The 17,522-nt window shown below is 45.3% G+C and overlaps 1 protein-coding gene across 12 annotated transcripts in view; it reads right to left on the reverse strand.

Annotated features, from left to right (window-relative positions):
- The window catches only part of TIAM1 (TIAM Rac1 associated GEF 1), a 497,838-nt gene that overhangs the window by 194,376 nt on the left and 285,940 nt on the right, over nt 1-17,522 (reverse strand). For all 12 annotated transcript variants that reach the window (XM_068270618.1, XM_068270623.1, XM_068270612.1 and 9 more), the window contains 2 exons: nt 10,107-10,196; nt 4,906-5,876 (listed from right to left, as the gene is read on the reverse strand). In XM_068270618.1, the coding sequence (XP_068126719.1) occupies nt 4,906-5,865 (960 nt within the window). In that variant the 5' untranslated portion in view covers nt 5,866-5,876; nt 10,107-10,196. The remainder of the gene's footprint in view (nt 1-4,905; nt 5,877-10,106; nt 10,197-17,522) is intronic.

Consider the following 17,522-nt stretch of genomic DNA (forward strand, 5'->3'; position numbering starts at 1 on the left):
TGTGATAATCCCAGAGCTCGGGATCTTTTTTCCCTCTCTTTTGTCAATGCACAGCAGTTTGCTATATTTAGAAATTGCTTAAAATAAAGCAGTTCTTCTTTAAGCGCACGCACCGTGGAAGGTGAACTGCACACACTGCGCACTCTTTCATCATCGTATTATTCCAGCACGGATGCATAGCTTTATGCGATGTAGATACTCAGTAAAGCGGTGTCCGTTCTGTGGGTAGCAGATGCTGCCCTGGTTTCAGTCTGGGAGAGTCCTGGGGCTGTGTCACACGAGAGACTCAGCTGCTGCTACTAGCCGCAGTTTCCTCCATGCTACGCAGCTGCTGCCAACGTCATCCATGCAGTACAGCTCTAGTGCGTCACAGATAACAGCATCTGCACTGGATAACATTAGCAGCAGCTGCTTAGCATCTTAAAGAGGAACTCCAGTGAAAATGTAATAAAAAAGTGCTTCATTTTTACAATTATGGATAAATGATTTAGTCAGTGTTTGCCCATTGTAAAATCTTTCCTCTGTCTGATTTACATTCTGACATTTATCACATGGTGACATTTTTACTGCTGGCAGGTGATGTCAGTGGAAGGAGATGCGGCTTGCTTTTTTGGCAGCTGTAAACAGATGTTATTTCCCACAATGCAATGAAGTTCACAGACAGGAAACGGTCAGCACCATGGTACAGACATCACACTGTGGGAGGGATTTCACCACAATATCAGCCATACAGAACATCCTGATGATCAGTTTGAGAAAAGTTATAGATTTCTCATGTAAAAGGTGGCATCAGCTACTGATTGGGATGAAGTTCAATTCTAGGTTGCGTTCTCTCTTTAAAAAAAAAAAAAAGTGTCCTCGTTCGCACTCCTGTCGCTGGGAACATCCAGCTTGATACAAGAAAATCTCTACTGTGCCTGCTCAGGACATTCCCGGTGATAGGAGCACTAACAAGGAGGTGCGCGGCCAGGGCTGCACAGGCGCAGTGGACTACAACTGAAGAAGGCAAAACTGAGCCGTGGCGGGGGACTGCAGGATTGCTTGGTAACGGCACGGGCACAGGGCGGCTGCAGGGGGGCTGGCAGAAGCCACAGGTAAGTGAAACTTAGTGAGTGGAGGTGTATACCGCTACACTCCGGCAAAAGACAGAGCTGGACCTAGGCGGCCTAAGCCAATGCTGGAACTGGAAAAAGGAAAAGAGTGGGTCCGCTTCAATGTCTCCAAAGTTTATTCAGGACTTCTCCCATACAGAAGAACATGCACAATGCTGACATGTTTCGGACCTAGTCTGGTCCTTAATCATAGCATCATAGCATGGCTCTTTTCCATGGTAAATTTTTACCTATTCTCAAATAGATCATCAGGGACGTCTGTATGGCTGATATTGTGGTGAAACCCCTCCCACAGTGTGATGTCATGACCATGGTCCTGACAGTTTGCGGTCTGTGAATCCTGTTGCATTGTGGGAGAATAACTGCTTTTTCCAACTGCCAAGCAACCAGCATCTGCCTCTGTGCCTAGAACTCTCAGTACCGAACATTCCGTACAAATCACCTGGCAGGACTGAAGAGATCAACACCAGTGATAAATTCCAGAATGTAAATAAGTGACAGGAAATATTTTACAATGGGCAAAAACTGACTAAGCTATAAATGAATATTGTAAGAAAAAAAATAAGCAATTTTAATAATTAAGTTATTTGCAGTACAGTTCCTGTTTCAGCTACTACATACACTAGGTTTTCATTGGACGACTAAACCGGAAAGGTCTTTCATAGGAAGATCATTGAGAAATAGAGTGTCAGTATTGATGATGTCATTTGTTATCTGCTATGTTGGCACAAAGCTATGAAACTAGAAAATCCTGAGTGGAAGGGAACAGGTAAGGTAGCATAATGAACACAAGTGCTTCAAGTGAAGGGGGGGGGGGGGGGGGACGACAAGAGCAAGGTAAAAAAAGTAAAGGGGAAAACAGAGACGGGAGAAACCAGAAAAAAGAGAGAAAAGAGAAAGTGGGAATAAGGAAGGTGAGGAAGGGAAAGCAGTAGAGAAGATGAAATGGGAAGTAGGAAATAAGGAAAAAAGAGGGAATGATATACGAGGGAGGAAGGAGGGACAGAAGGGAAGAAGGAGAGAGGAGGGACAGAAGGGAAGGAGGAGAGAAGAGGCAACAGGAAGTAGGAAATAAGGCAAAAGGAGGGAATGCTATGAGGGAGGAGGGATGGACATAAGGGAAGGCAAAAGGAAGTAGGAAATAAAGCAAAAGGAGGGAATGATCTGAGGGAGGGACAGAAGGGAAGGAGGAGAGAAGAGGCAACAGGATGTAGGAAAGAAAAGCAACAGGAGGGAATGATATGAGGGAGGAAGGAGTGACAGAAGGGAAGGAGAGAGGAGGCAACATGAAGTAGGAAAGTAAGGCAAAAGGAGGGAATGATATGAGGGAGGAAGGAGGGACAGAAGGGAAGGAGGAGAGAGGAGGCAACAGGAAGTAGGAAAGTAAGGCAAAATAAGGGAATGATATAAGGCAGGAGGGACTAAAGGTTAGAAATGAAGAGGAGAGAAATAAGCAAGGAAAAGAGAAAACAGGAGAGGAAGGAGGAGAAGAGACCATGAAATCATGGGGTGGGGGGGAGAGAGAAGGAAGAAAGAAGATAGTAAGAAAGGAGACAGACAATGAAAGGGAACATCGGAGCTAAAGAGGCCATTAAACCTAAAGGAAGGAGACGACTGGGAAGGAAATGTAAACTAAAAAAAAGCATGAAGAAAAGGAAAGAATTTTGTGAGCAGACAATGAAGATCGACAGCTTCAAAACTAAATAACTACAGCTAAGAAACACCAGACGACTTTAATGCCTTATTTATGAATCCGAGTTGTTTAATAACTGAGTGATCGATGCGGAAGAAAACTTGTATTAGGGGTATTTGAACTTTGAATGCTTTTAGGGCTTTTCCTCAGGGGTCATGTAAAGGTTAGGAGGCAGATTTTAGGCATCAGCAAATATTTGCTTGCTCTGGCCATTCAGATGTTTTGCTTCCAAGCAAATACAATCGCCATTGAAGACGCCTGCAAACAGAATGACAGTACATGGCTGCGAGCCTTTATTGAAGTATGAGCGGGACGCAGAGCGAAGGAGGGTCAGCCAAAATATATCACGACTGGGCAGTGAAAAGAGCGCGCAATAAGAGCCACAGACACAGATATGGCAGTTACACAAAAGTCAGGAAATAGAGTAACGTTTGTAATACAATACACAAACTTAAAAAGAACTGTTTAAATTGACACTGAAGCGGAAGAAAAAAAAACTTATAATAAATCGTACATGTAGTACGGATAAGTAATAGAACATTAATAGCAAAGAAAAGAGTCTCATTTTTATTTTTAGTTATAAAGTTTTTTTGGGTTTTTTTTTTTTAATAACATTGCAGCATCTTCTAATATCTGCAGCTTACAAATTAAGGTGGCCATACAGCAGGTGACTTGGCAGCCTATCGACCATCAGATTCCATTATTATATTCGAATTGGATGAAAATTGGTGCCAAGTGCATGCCCGACCGACAAAGCGATACATTTCAGGAAGAAAACTGGTTGCATTGTCAACCACACATGCTACAAATGTCGGGCTGAAGTTGGTTGGTCGGGTGTGCGCCGGTACGGCAGCTGATTTCGGAACGAGCGACGAAACCCCTGCCGCTGCTGCCGTACTGTATAAATGTGGTCCCTTGAACCGCGCCCCCCCCCCCCCTCCGTGTGTGCATTTATATATTACCTGTCCTGTAGCAGGCTCCGCGTAGTTTCCCTCCATCTCTCCGGGTTCCAACAGCAGCCGCATACACAATAGCGGCTTATAGCATCCGACGTCAGGCGCTGCCAGCGTGTATACGGCTGTTAGAACCCGGAGAGATGGATGGACACCGTTGAAGTCTGCCACAGGAAAGGTAATGTATAAATGTACACACTGGGGGGCAGCAGCGGGGTGGATGCGGCGGGCTCAGTCGATTCCCTGAAGATTTCATACAGAAATTGGAAGGAAATCGGCCTGCAGTATATGGGTAGCTTTAACAAAGACATATTTATCTCTAATCAGATTTGTTTAGAGATAAATTTGTATCTTTGTGGAATCTGCCCATAATCTTCAGGTGCATGGCTACCTTTATACTCTGTATTTTAAATGAGGAAACAGCAGAGCAAATGACCCTTTGAACTCCCTGGCAGTAAAACCTTAAACAAAAGTTCTAAAAACATAATTTTATCAAATCATATAACATGCAGGCAGTGGAGCATGCGAGGCCAATTTCTGATAGACTTTGTGCTGAATTCGGAAATCAGTTTGTGATGTATGGCAGCCAACAGATCTCTCTGTCTCGGGGTCGATCTGCCCATACATCGCCTTAGAGGCCTGCTTCGGATCGGGTACCCATGGGTTAACCAAAATGTGGGTCAGGTACAGATACCCATTTTGATTTTAATCAGGTTGCGGGTCGGGAGCGGGTTTGGGGGTTGAGTGCGTGTACCTGATTTACCAGAAAGCGGGTCTGAAAAATTAGACCTGCACAAGGCATTAGGTCGGGTACCCGCAGGTAACCCAAAATGCAGGTACCCGCTTTGATTTAATCGGGTTGTGGTTTGGGTGCAGGTAGCGGGTTGGGTCTGAAAAATTAGACCCGCACAGGGCATTAGGTCGGGTACCCGCGGGTAATCTAAAATGCAGGTCAGGTTCAGGTACCTGCTTTGATTTAATCGGGTTGTGGGTCGGGTGCAGGTAGAGGGTTAGGTCTGAAAAATTAGACCCACGCAGACCTCTACAACACCTGACGTATGGCCACCTTTAGCGCCATCTGAGAATGAAAATTCTAATGAATACAAATGCCCATCTGTGATTGGCTGTCTTAGAAGCAAAGCCTTACCTGAGTAGTTTTAGCTCTCCGCCCATGCATGCTGTTGCTGTGACTCAGCTTCAGGTTATTGGCTCCCTCAGAGAGACAATGGGATTTCCGGCAAGGTAGGGTGTTGTAGTTGCTGTAAGATGCAGGCTCCTCCACGGCGGGAGAGGACTGCTTATATTTCATCGACTCGGGCGAGTGAGAAACCAAATTCCTACAGTAGATCATAAATTTATTCCTTGGGACACCATTGATGGTGGCATGCTGGCTCTTCTGTGGGTACAAATCCGTGAGAGAGTTGGCACGTTGAGATGCATCGAGTTGCTTGGGGGTGTCTCCGGATTCATTGCGAAGAGTTTCCTCGCAATCTTTATCTTCGTTGGAACATAAAATTTCTTCAGTGCTGGTTAAGTGTTCTTGGCTCAGGTCCGAGAGAGAGAACTCTAAGCTGTCCTCTCTCCAAATGTCAGCAGATTTGGAGCGCTTCTTCTTGAAACTGGCGGTATCCAAGAGATTTGGCCCATTGGTCATGTACAGCTGAGATCGGCCATTCCCATCGGTAAAATAGGCGGATTCATCCCCGTACAGCCTACTTTCGTCAGAGTCCTGCATGCTCTGCACGGAAGCCGTGGTAAGGACGGTGCTGCTGTTTAGGCTTGGCGTAACCGAAGAATCCGTGTGATAGGAGACCGGCCTCATGCCCATATCCACCCATCCTTGGCCATCGTAATCATCCAGGTTGGCGTCCTGGGAGTAGGCTTCCATGCCATTTTCTGCTAGGGACTGTGGGATGCTGGGAGTGCTGCTTGACCTGTTGCTGACCTCAGAGTTTCGGTGCACGGGCTTTCCCGATGAGGCATGGCGAGTACGGCGAGAGGCTTTATTGGAGATGCGGAGGGAGCGGGATGTGTGCTTTCGCCCAAGGCTGGGGTGCTCTTTACCGTACAACGCTTGCTCTACATTTTGGCTTTCTGCGTTTCCCATGATTTCACCGTCTAAGAAGGAAAGAAAAAAAATATAAGTATGACAAATACAAAATGAAAACCCTAAAACACAGCCAGACAAATACCAGGACCATGGCAAACAATGTACCTTTAAAGATATAGTCAACGTCTAACGTTACTTTTTCTCTGTTCTTAAAAATGTCCTTCTCTGCCTGCCTCTTAGATTGGAAAAAACGACTCCTCAGTTTTAAAGAAACTTGATCATTTCTATATCGAAAGATATACTTTTATGTTTGCAGACATCAAACCAACAAACATTGATTCCGGTAATACCTGTAATGACTAACTGTACATGGTTTATTGCAAGCTTTCGAAACGTTAAGTTTAGAAAGGCATTATACAGAACTGGGTCAGAACCGTACAACAGTGCGCGTCATAGGTCTCTGTATGTTATGCTAGGTACATGTTACGTTTTTCCGCTCAATAGATGCGTTCGACTGAGAAATTCCGTCATGTCCGATAAAGGTCCGTACACACGCCGGACTGGAGGCAACGACGGGTCCGTCGTCACCTCCCGCTGGGTGGGCGTTCAGAAACAGCCGTATCAGTCCGCCGACAGTGCGTACACACGCCGGACTGTCGTTGGAATACCCACTCAGCGGGAGGTGACGACGGACTAGTCGTTGCCTCCAGTCCGGCGTGTGTACGGACCTTAAAACTCTCGATTGTTTTACTGCTCGATTTCTCATAGAAGTGAATGGAAAAAGATACGAAAAACGAACAGAAGATAAGAGAATAGAGCGGAAAAAAAACGTATCGTGTGTACCCAGCATTACACACTATTGTACGGTTCTGTTAAGATAAGAGAACCACTTTACCCCAAAGGGTTTTTTACCCTAACTGACAAGAGCGATTTTCCCCTTTCAGTGCTCATCCCTTTCATTTGCCAATAGCTTAATCACTAGAGAACCCGAGGTGGGATTTAATGTTAGTAGGGCACGGAGGCTGCTTCTGCACACTATCACCAGCCTCTGTGTCTGTACTGTGCCCCCCCCCCCCCCCCCAGGCCCCTCCCTGTGCTCTGCTGTCCCACCGTAATAAAAACTGCCGTGCTAGCAACATGCACCTCGTCGCTAGCAGGCTGTTTACCTTTGTGGTGCCATTCAGCTCCGCTCCCCCGCCTCCTCTATACCACCACTCCTTGCCCACGTCCCTTCCCACCTGCTGATTGGAAGGAAGGGATGTGGGCGGAGAGTGGTGATATAGAGGAGGTGAGGAGCGGCGCTGAATGGCACCACAAAGGTAAACAGCCTGCTAGCAACAAGGTGCATGTTGCTAGCACGGCGATTTTTATTACGGGGGGGGGGGGGACAGCAGAGCACAGGGAGGGGCCTGGGGGCGGCACAGTACAGACACAGAGGCTGGTGATAGTGTGCAGAAGCAGCCTCCGTGCCCTACTAACATTATTAAATCCTACCTCGGGTTCTCTTTAACCACTTAACGACCAGCCCATGTTTTTATGATCTATGCTGCGTGGGCTCTTCAGCCCCCAGCACAGATCAGGTGGCAGGCAGGGCGATCAGACTTCCCCCCTTTTTTTTCCCACTAGGGGGGGATGTCCTGTTGGGGGGTCTGATCGCCGCCGGCTATTTGTGCCTAGCAGGGGGACGCCTCAAAGCCCCCCTCCGCAGCGATATTCCCCCTCCCTCTTTTACCCTCCTGTACCGCCTCAGATAGGCTTCAGCGTATCAGATGGCGGCGATTCCCGGCCAATCAGAGGCCGGAGGTCGCCGATCTCCTTTACGGCGCTGCTGTGACAGCAGCGCCGTAAAATGTAAACACCGGGGTTTACGTCCCCGGGTGTTTACATTTAGCCTGCGAGCCGCAATCGGAGGCTCGCAGGCTGTTCACGGAGTCCCGCTCCGTGAACCGACAGGAAACGTTTCCATAGAAATAAAGGTGAGACCAGCCGCCGCCTCGATAAGTGGTTAATCACTACTAATCACAAAGAAATGATCTATAGCTTGTTTTTTTCACCACCAATTGGGCTTTTTGGGGTTGATATTGGTTTGGAAAATACAAGGAAAAAATGAAAAAATACACTATTTCTCCAATTTCATCCCCTATAGTTTTAATATAAGCACTGCTACTGTGCATAAAACCCACACATTTTATCTGTCTATTTGTCCTGGTTATCACAGGATTTTATTTATGTCCCTCGTACAAAGCATGGCGACAAGATATCATTTTGAAATAAAGGTGCATTGTTTGTTTTTTTTCCCCACCATTTTCACGCGCACGGCGGCAGCAGCACTGTCTGACTTATAAAAACATCCTGGAGCCGTTAAGAGGCTCTAGCAGGACGTTTTTATAGGTCAGCTTGTCATTAAGTGGTTAACTGGCTCCCCCCTAAATTGGCCCCAGACTACGATACATATACTACACAATACATACATAGACATAGGACTATGGTAGGGATTAGATTGTGAGCTCCTCTAAGTAACACGAATATGTACTCTGTAAAGTGCTGGGGAAAGTGTTGGCGCTATTAAAAAAAAACAAAAACAACTAAATAATCATATCTGTTCTATGCGATTTTTTTTTTTTTGCAATTTCCCTTTTTCATTTTATTATTATTATTATTATTTTTTTTTTTTACAGAGGTGGCGTTGGTGGTGTTTAGCATTGAACATTAGGGAGACGGCGTCCCAAGGCTGATTCCGGATCGATTTCATTATGAAATTGATTGGGAATCTGCATGCGGTGTATGGGCAGCCGACAGATCTCTTGCTAATCAAATTGGATCAGAGGGAGATCTGTCTCTTGGTCGAATCTGCCCATCATCGTTACACATACTGATTCCTATTGCGCTTTTAGCGATAAGTGTTTAGCTCAGCTCTAGCACAGAAGAAGGCTGGACACCTGCCTACAGGGACGTCTGGTATACATTGGATGGGCCACATAATGAGAGCACGAGGTTCTTATTCTTCCTGCAGCACTAGCGACATCCATCTCCCTTCTTAAGCCACCTTTATAATATTTGTGCGCACAAAGCAAACACAAGGAGGGATTCAATGCACAAGGTCAAGAGAGACGGCCCGGTCTGATTCCCTCTAATGATCTGCCCACAGCGCGGCCACTTCCAGCACATCGCACAAATTGCTCAGCCGGGTACTATACATAGACACAGAGCAACTTCTCATGCTCGGGAATGGATGGCTGACCCCAATTAAAAGGGAAAGCCTGGCTGAGTGTCCAGCGATCGAGGGATACGGGAGAGCTGACACAAAAGGCAATTGTACTTCCCCAGGGTCCATCTCCGAAGATCTCTTCCGAGGAAACAAAACCGTATGTGAAGTCCCAACAATAATGGCCGCGGGGAAAGTGCAGCACAATGACTGCTGCCGCTGCTAGGAGCGCAGCGGCCACTTCCTTATCTGATTTCAGGGAGCGGAGTCGTGCACGCATCACAGCGCAAGCAATGCACGCAGCCAAGTTTCACAGCACATCTGATAAGAGGACCTGTCATGGGACAAAATACAGCTATACCGATCACCACTGAAAGCGATTATCTATGGCTGGCTTGGAAAGTGACCTTAATATGGATAGGGTCAATTTGGACGCAGGGATCAGCAGCTAAATATCGGTAATCGGGTGTCCAAGCAGTGACTTGGGCACCTGATGGCGGTAGCAGGCAATTGGCTACTACACAGGAATCAGTGGCTGTAGCCAATTGGCTACAACTAGAGGGGGGGGGGGGGGGGGTTGCTAGGCTTAGACATTAGGTGTGGGAGGGGGTTGGTTTAGGCATTACCTGGATATCCTGCTGATCTTCAGCCTCTAATACTTTTAGCCAGAGACCCTGAACAAGCATGCAGATCAGAGGTTTCTGACTGGATTAGCTGCATGCTTGTTTCTGGTGTGTGATTCAGACACTGCTGCAGCCAAAGATCAGCAGGAGAAAAGGAAATGAATATGGCTGCCATCATATCCCTCTCTCAGGTCTAAGATAAACAGTGACCCTCTAAATGTGAGGACATCAACTTTTGCAGTAAAGGAAAAAAAGCTGCAGCCTGCAAAGCTATAACTGCAGCTCCTTCTGGCATGAAGTAACCTCACATTACATCATGTGCTTCTATCAGCCTGTACATTCACATGCTGCATTCCCCAGAGGGGCAGCTTTCCTGACAAGCTCGCAGCAGAGCGCTTCTCCCGGACTGACTCCAGCTATGCGGCCTGTCAGCCATTGACAAGCCGTCACCACAGGCAGGAAGCAGTTACCTCTGGCAGAAGGAGAGTGGATTCTGGGTCACACGGCATAGGCCCCCTCTGCTTCCTGGTCATTCATTTCTTGCACTGATTGAAAGGGCTCTGCAATACAAGAGGGGGAAAAAATACATGAATAAAATACACTTGACACCTTTTCCTTTAGCTCTATGTGTGCAAGCATATACAGATAAGAAGTAGGTTTCTTCCAGAGTAAAATGAGCCATATATTACTTTCCTCCTATGTTGCGGTCTCTTACAGTAAGTAGTAGAAATCCAACAGAACCGAGAGGTTTTGGACTAGTCCATCTCCTCGTGGGGGATTTTAAGGTTTTTTTTTTAGTTTCAAAAGCATTTACCGAATGGCAGTTGCTCCGTCCAACTGCCAAAAAAAAAAAACCTGTGCAGCGAGCAGGGAGACTGGCCAGCATGATTGTATAAATCCTTGTCAGGGAATGTCTTTATAAAGAATAAAAGCTTTACTGAGAATCCTCCATGAGGTGATGGGCTAGTCCAAAACCTGTCAGTTCTGTCAGATTTCTACTACCTACTGTAAGTGACAGCAACATAGGAGAAAAGTAATTTATGGCTCATTTTACCCTGGAAGAAGCGTACTTCCTGTCTGTATGTGTTTACATTTATTTTACATTTTACGATTTTCGCGATAGTGGTTCTTTAAAGCAAATTCAAAGCAAAAATAAACTTCTGAGATAATGAATGGTATGTGTAGTACAGCTAAAAATATAGAACATTAGTAGCACAGAAATATACAGGAAGAGTAAAATAACAACAACAACTTATGTATGCAAAAGAGCTTCTCTGAGCTATTCAGTTGAATGCAGTGCTGTTTTCTGAAGCACTTGAACAGCCAATAAACTGAGTGACAGCTTGAGATAAGGTTTTACTGCAGGGAAATTCAAAGGGTCATTATTTCTGCTTTGCAGCTTGACAGAATGATGCAATGTTATAAAAAAAACAATAAAAAACAAACTATAAACTGAAAATAAAAATGACTTATCTTTGCTACTAATGTTCTATTCATTATGCGTACTACACATGCAATTCATTATATCAGTTTATTTTCGCTTCTATTTTGCTTTAAAACTGGGCTTTCATTGATGTCAGTTCAGTCCCAGCTTCATTCCTTCCTGTGCAGAAGTGCTTATGTGCAACCGCTTTCATCCTCCCGCTACACAAGCCAAGGACTAACACACCACAGAACTCAACACGTGTATTAGCCGCCAGCATCCTCAACAACACAGGATGCTGTGTGACATCTTATTCCTCGATTGACCTGATGATGCTGTCCCCATTTATCTCACTTCAGGATCACACAGTGTTCCAATAGATGTTTTCAGCAATCTCTCAAAGCTTATTATAAGACAAGGAATGCAGCAAACAATAAAAGCCCAACCAAATCAACGCTGAAAAGGGCAAATGCACAAAGCAGTCATGTTGATTAGTGGAAATTAGAGGTGCTATTAATTATGCTTTCTGTGCATATTTAAAGGGACCATGAGCAGCGGACAAAAATCAAAATCAGGACTTACCTAGGGCTTCCTCCAGCCCCCCGTAGCCCGCAAGGTCCCCATCATCTTCCTGGTCTCTTCTGTAGTCCAGCTGTCTAGTCCTGTAAACCGGCGATTTCCAAGTAAGTCACCCATGTCCTCACGTGGGTGCCGGCAGCCTCCTGCGCATGCGCGTACATTGGTGACTTGCTTGGAAGTCGCCAGATTACCGGACCTGACAGCGGGAACACGGAAGAAGCCAGGAAGATGCCGGGGACCTCGCAGGCTACGTGTGCATGCGTGCGTGTGTGTGTGGCCCATGCCGAACTTGCGGTCCATGCCGAACAGATCGATTTGAATGGAGCAATGTCAACGGATCCATAGGTTAATATGGGATCCGTTCTTGTCCACTAAACCTGTTTTTTAGGCTAATGTAAGCCAGGCCTTAGGAACTAGGCTTTTAAAACGCCCCAGTGTGTTTTTGATTAACTGCAGCTTACATTGCATATTGTACACAGACCACTGACTTCATGTTCAGCTATTACAGACGCATAAGCTAAATGCAGGTCAGCTGCAGTCTGGAAGTCAGGTTTTTGGGTGCATACAGCCCCTTCTGTTCAAGAAGGAAAATAAACGGAATGCTAAGACATGTGTACACAATTGCTTAAAGGACAACCGAGGTGACGTGACATGATGAGATAGACATGTGTATGTACAGTGCCTAGCACACAAATTACTATGCTGTGTTCCTTTTTTTCTTTCTCTGCCTGAAAGAGTTAAATATCAGGTATGCAAGTGACAGTTTCTATCCAGGTCGGTGTTGGGTCGGACTATAGCATAACCCTCACTGATAAGGAATTACAGCCATAAAACACTTTTCTGTCAGTAAATGGCTTATGAGAGCAGGAAAGAGATAAAAAGGGTCAATAGTTCATAGATTTGCGTTCTAGCATACTTCAATGCATGTATCATTGAGCAGAGACTATGAAACAGTAAAAATTTGATTTAAATATAAAATAAAACTTCAGGATATCTAAAAAAAGTCATTTTTAGAAGGAGGAGGATAGATACAATTGTTAATCTCATCAGTTAATTTTCACCTCGGATGCCCTTTAAGCTACCCGATGCTCAGTTTCTTTGAATATTACTGCATAAGTACACATGCTACAAGATCAAGCAAAAATATGAATTAAAAACATTCATTACAAACTGTTTAACCACAGAATGCCTCCATCTTCCGTGAAAGAGGAACATGCAGTATCTAACGTTCTAAGAAAATGACCGGCAACTTCTTCAGAGTAAATATACAAAGTTGCCAAACCTTGTCTGGCGCAACAAAACCGGGACAAAAACACAGCCGTCACCGAGCCTAAACGGCTATGTGAAGCTGGTCCCGCTACAATCAGTACAAATAAAAATTCCATCATGATTGGTTAGTGCTACCTTTGTGCCCATTTGTGCTGCAGAAATTTAATTTTGAAAATAATAGCACTTATTACTTCCAAAACAATACCCATCTCCATCCAACAACCTACAGGCATGAATCTGGTATGGGTGGGTAGTGCTGTGCATGTGCCCATTTGTGCTGCAAAAAATCATCTTTCTATCTTTTATAGTTTTTGAGATATTCACATTTTTATAAAGGTCAAAAGTTCACTCAGCCCCCCTACAACATCACACTGCTCAGCATCAGTGGGAGTTAAATTGTCTTTCTATTGATTTGTAACTTTTTGGAATAAATACATTGGAAGTGGGCTTCAAGCTGCTGGCAAGAAGTCGCAGTCGATTACCAGTACAAAGCAGTTGACCTGACCACCACCCTCCTCCTCCCACTGCTGAAAGATTAAAAATGTCTGTCGGCAGCACTGCCACCTTATAAAAAAAACACCTGCACCATGCATCACTTTGCTCTGCCTGCAATACAAAGCTGAGGAGTTACATTAAAAAAATAAATAAACAAAAATTAAGATACTCTGCAGAGCTGGCCACAAAGAGTTAATCTCCTGCAGCAGTAGAGGCTGTGGGTGTGGTTAGGTAGGTGTTAACAGGAGAATCCTCCTCTGGCTACCTCTTGTGGGTAATGATGGGATAAGGGGAGGAGTCAGGACAGTTTCCATACTTCTATTCCATCCAAGCAAAGTGCAACCGACAGTCACACAGGAAGGCCTGGTGCACACCAGAGGAGTTTCTCTAAACGTTTTGAGTTTTTGAAACCTCCTGCTAATGTTATCCTATGTGTCTATGCACACTGGAGCGATGAGGTTTTGTAAAAAAAAAAAAAAACCATAGCATTACATTGGGAAGAGCATTTGAAACCCTCTAGCGTTTGGGAAACTTTTCTGGTGTGTCTCAGCCCAAAGACAGTTTTCCAATAAAAGTCAGGTAATAAGAATGATAATTTATGTGCAGTGTGTCAAATTTTAAGCATTGAAAATGATGGTCTATTCTATACAACACATATAAACTAGGGCTTTCAGCTTTGCCTGTAGAAAGAACCAATACAAATCTGACTGTCTAGTTTTTTGCTGACAGGCTTAGGTGACACTCCGTACAACACTACAAAAATGCAGAGAATTTGCCCTACTCGGTATGGAACGGACATCAAAATGGCAACTCTGTATGCAGGCAAAATAGATTCTTTGGGTGACAGTGCAGGGCAGAGGCTGTACAGACACGTTGTGACCGAGATTTTCTAGCATATCTGACCGATTCAGACAACAGAGTTCCGAAGAAAATCAAAAGAAAAACAAAAGAACAATCGAGCAGCCATGTTGCAGCACCATTTCTCTTCCAATTCAATTATTGAATTGAAAGGTCAATCTGGCCGCAATGTCCACTGATGTATGGCTACCTGTAGTGTGTGTATTTAGCTTCAAAAAATGGATGCTGGATGCAAATGCATATACGTGAACATTGAGAAATGTGTGGCCAGCTGTCCTCTGAAGACAAAGCACACATTCATTGTTCCCTGTTCTCCTGCTGCTGGCAGTTGTGACCATTACTGATCTAGGTGTAGCCTCCGGACACAGGTCGGATTACATACACTGGCCTGTAGAAAAGGAAAGTTTAGTAAAAGAACCCATCCGATATAAGATGACAGAAGTTCAGTTCATCCGGAAAGTATCTAGTGCCGTGGGAACTTGGGATGGTGTGTCTGTAGGATGGATCCATCGCTATGGGAACCTAGGATGGTGTGCCTGTAGGATGGATTTATCGCTATAGGAACCTGGGATGGTGTGCCTGTAGGCCAGGAGGGTGGACTCATCGCTATAGGAACCTGGGATGGTGTGCCTGTAGGATGGATTTATCGCTATGGGAACCTGGGATGGTGTGCCTGTAGGCCAGGAGGGTGGACTCATCGCTATGGGAACCTAGGATGGTGTGCCTGTGGGATGGATTTATCGCTATAGGAACCTGGGATGGTGTGCCTGTAGGCCAGGAGGGTGGACTCATTGCTATGGGAAACTGAGATGGTGTGTCTGTAGGACAGTAGGATGGATCCATTGCTATGGTAACCTAGGATAGTGTGCCTGTAGGGCAATAGGATGGACCCATCACTATGGGAACCTGGGATGGTGTGTGTATAAGATAATAGGATGGACCCATCACTAAGGGAACTTGGAATGGTGTGTCTGTAGACCAGTAGGATGCACCAATCACTATGGGAACCTGGGAAGGTGTGTCTGTAGACCAGTAGGATGGACCTATCGCTATGGGAACCTGGGTTCGTGTGTCTTTAGACCAGTAGGATGGACCCATTGCTATGGGAACCTGGGATGGTGTGTCTGTAGACCAGTAGGATGGACCCATCGCTATGGGAATCTGGGATGGTGTGTCTGTAGACCAGTAGGATGGACCCATCGCTATGGGAACCTGGGATGGTGTGTCTGTAGACCAGTAGGATGGACCCATCACTATGGGGACCTGGGATGGTGTGTCTGTAGACCAGTAGGATGGACCCATCGCTATGGGAACCTGGGATGGTGTGTCTGTAGACCAGTAGGATGGACCCATCACTATGGGGACCTGGGATGGTGTGTCTGTAGACCAGTAGGATGGACCCATCACTATGGGGACCTGGGATGGTGTGTCTGCAGGCCAGTTGGATGGACTATCATTTGATGTACCGGGGTGCCTAAAGGCTATTTTAATCCAAGAACTGCAAGACTAGAAGCACAGAGGTGAGTCACTCATTACTCATCACACCCACCACAGGAACTATTCTGAGGAACTAAATCATTCACATTTTTTGATAAACTGAAGAAATATCCGTCCCTCCACCTCCGCAGAAAAAACAGTGACACCCTCAGTATATTTAACTTTCTTTCAGATACAGAAATTTAAGAGGACCTGTAGTAAAAATGTAATGAATATTTTTTTTTAAATATCCATCTATAAAAGTTATTTAGTCAAATGTTTCCCTAGTGTAAAATATTTCCTCACCCTGATTTTAAGTCTGAAATTTATCACAGCTGGTGACACCTTTAGTCCTGTCAGATGATCTCTGCGGAATGTTTGATTACTGAGAGTTCTGAAGCCAGTAGAAACAATACCTGGTCTCCCAGAATGCTCTGGGGGGAAAATTCTGCCTAGGCTAAGCATCACTGGGAGTGCATGGCCAGTACAATATAGCTATAAGTATAAGTGTTTCTAATGATGAAAAAGTCCTGCATGCTGCATTTTTCTTTTTCTTCCTGTTTTTTTTTTTTTTTGGGGGGGGGGGGGGCTTAAGTGTGTGTATTTAGCTTCAGACAAGCTGGATGTAAATTTATATACATGAACATTGATAAATGTGTGGCCAGCTGTCCTCTGAAGGCAAAGCACACATTCTTTGTTCCCTTTTCTCCTGCTGCTGGCAGTTGTGACCATTACTGATCTAGGTGTAGCCTCCGGACACAAATGGCGGATTACATATTCTGGCCTGTAGCGAAGCCACTCAGAAGAAAGTTTAGTAAAAGAACCCATCTGATATAAGATGACAGAGGTTCAACCTAGAATGATCTAAACTGCTGGAATTTGGGATGGTGCGCCTGTAGGCAAGGAGGATGGACCCATCGCTATGGGAACCTGGGATGGTGTGCCTGTAGGCCAGAAGAATGGACCCATTGCTATGGGAACCTGGGATGGTGTGTCTGTAGGCCAGTAGGATGGACCTATTGCTATGGGAACCTGGGATGGTGTGTCTGTAGGCCAGTAGGATGGACCTATTGCTATGGGAAACTGGGATGGAATGCCTGTAGGCCAGGAGGATGGACCCATCACTAGGGGAACCTGGGATGGTGTGTGTGTGTCCAGGCCAGTAGTCAGTGGTGTAAAACCCACTGGGGCGATTGCGGTTTTGGAAGTCACCATCGCAGGACTTGCAGCATTTTATGAGCGTTTACAATACAATGCCTATATCACCAGAAAACGCACCTCAAATGGCTTACAAATGGCTAACACAAAACATTGGCAATTTTGCAATTTGTAGTGGGCCCCTGGAAAAGGGCCCCTACCACAGACAGAAAGTTAGGTATTCCATAGTGCTGATCATACAGCTACTGTGGGATGATGATGAAAAGCAAAATAAACTGCCGTTACCACGATTAGACATTCCCGCAGGTTAATATGAAAATAATGATGTCCCCGGCTTAGAGATGAAGTATCTGTGGGAGGCAGTAGAGGCACTTGTGAGAAAACACACAAATTACTCAACGATAAATAGGAAGAAAACAAGAGAAAGCACAGGAGTGGAACCATCTGACCGTGACACAATCCATTCCTCTTATAGAGAAGGTCTGTGAGGGAAGGGGCTGCAGTTACTATGGAGCAGCTTCTATAATAAGTGTCAGAAGGAAGACTCTGTATTACCAAGCAGCGGTATCACATGCTATTCCACACTGGTAAATCGTGAAGCTGCCTTGCTCCAGAGAGGGTAGAATGT

The sequence above is a fragment of the Hyperolius riggenbachi genome, chromosome 2, assembly GCF_040937935.1.
Source record: "Hyperolius riggenbachi isolate aHypRig1 chromosome 2, aHypRig1.pri, whole genome shotgun sequence".
Lineage (NCBI taxonomy): Eukaryota > Metazoa > Chordata > Amphibia > Anura > Hyperoliidae > Hyperolius > Hyperolius riggenbachi.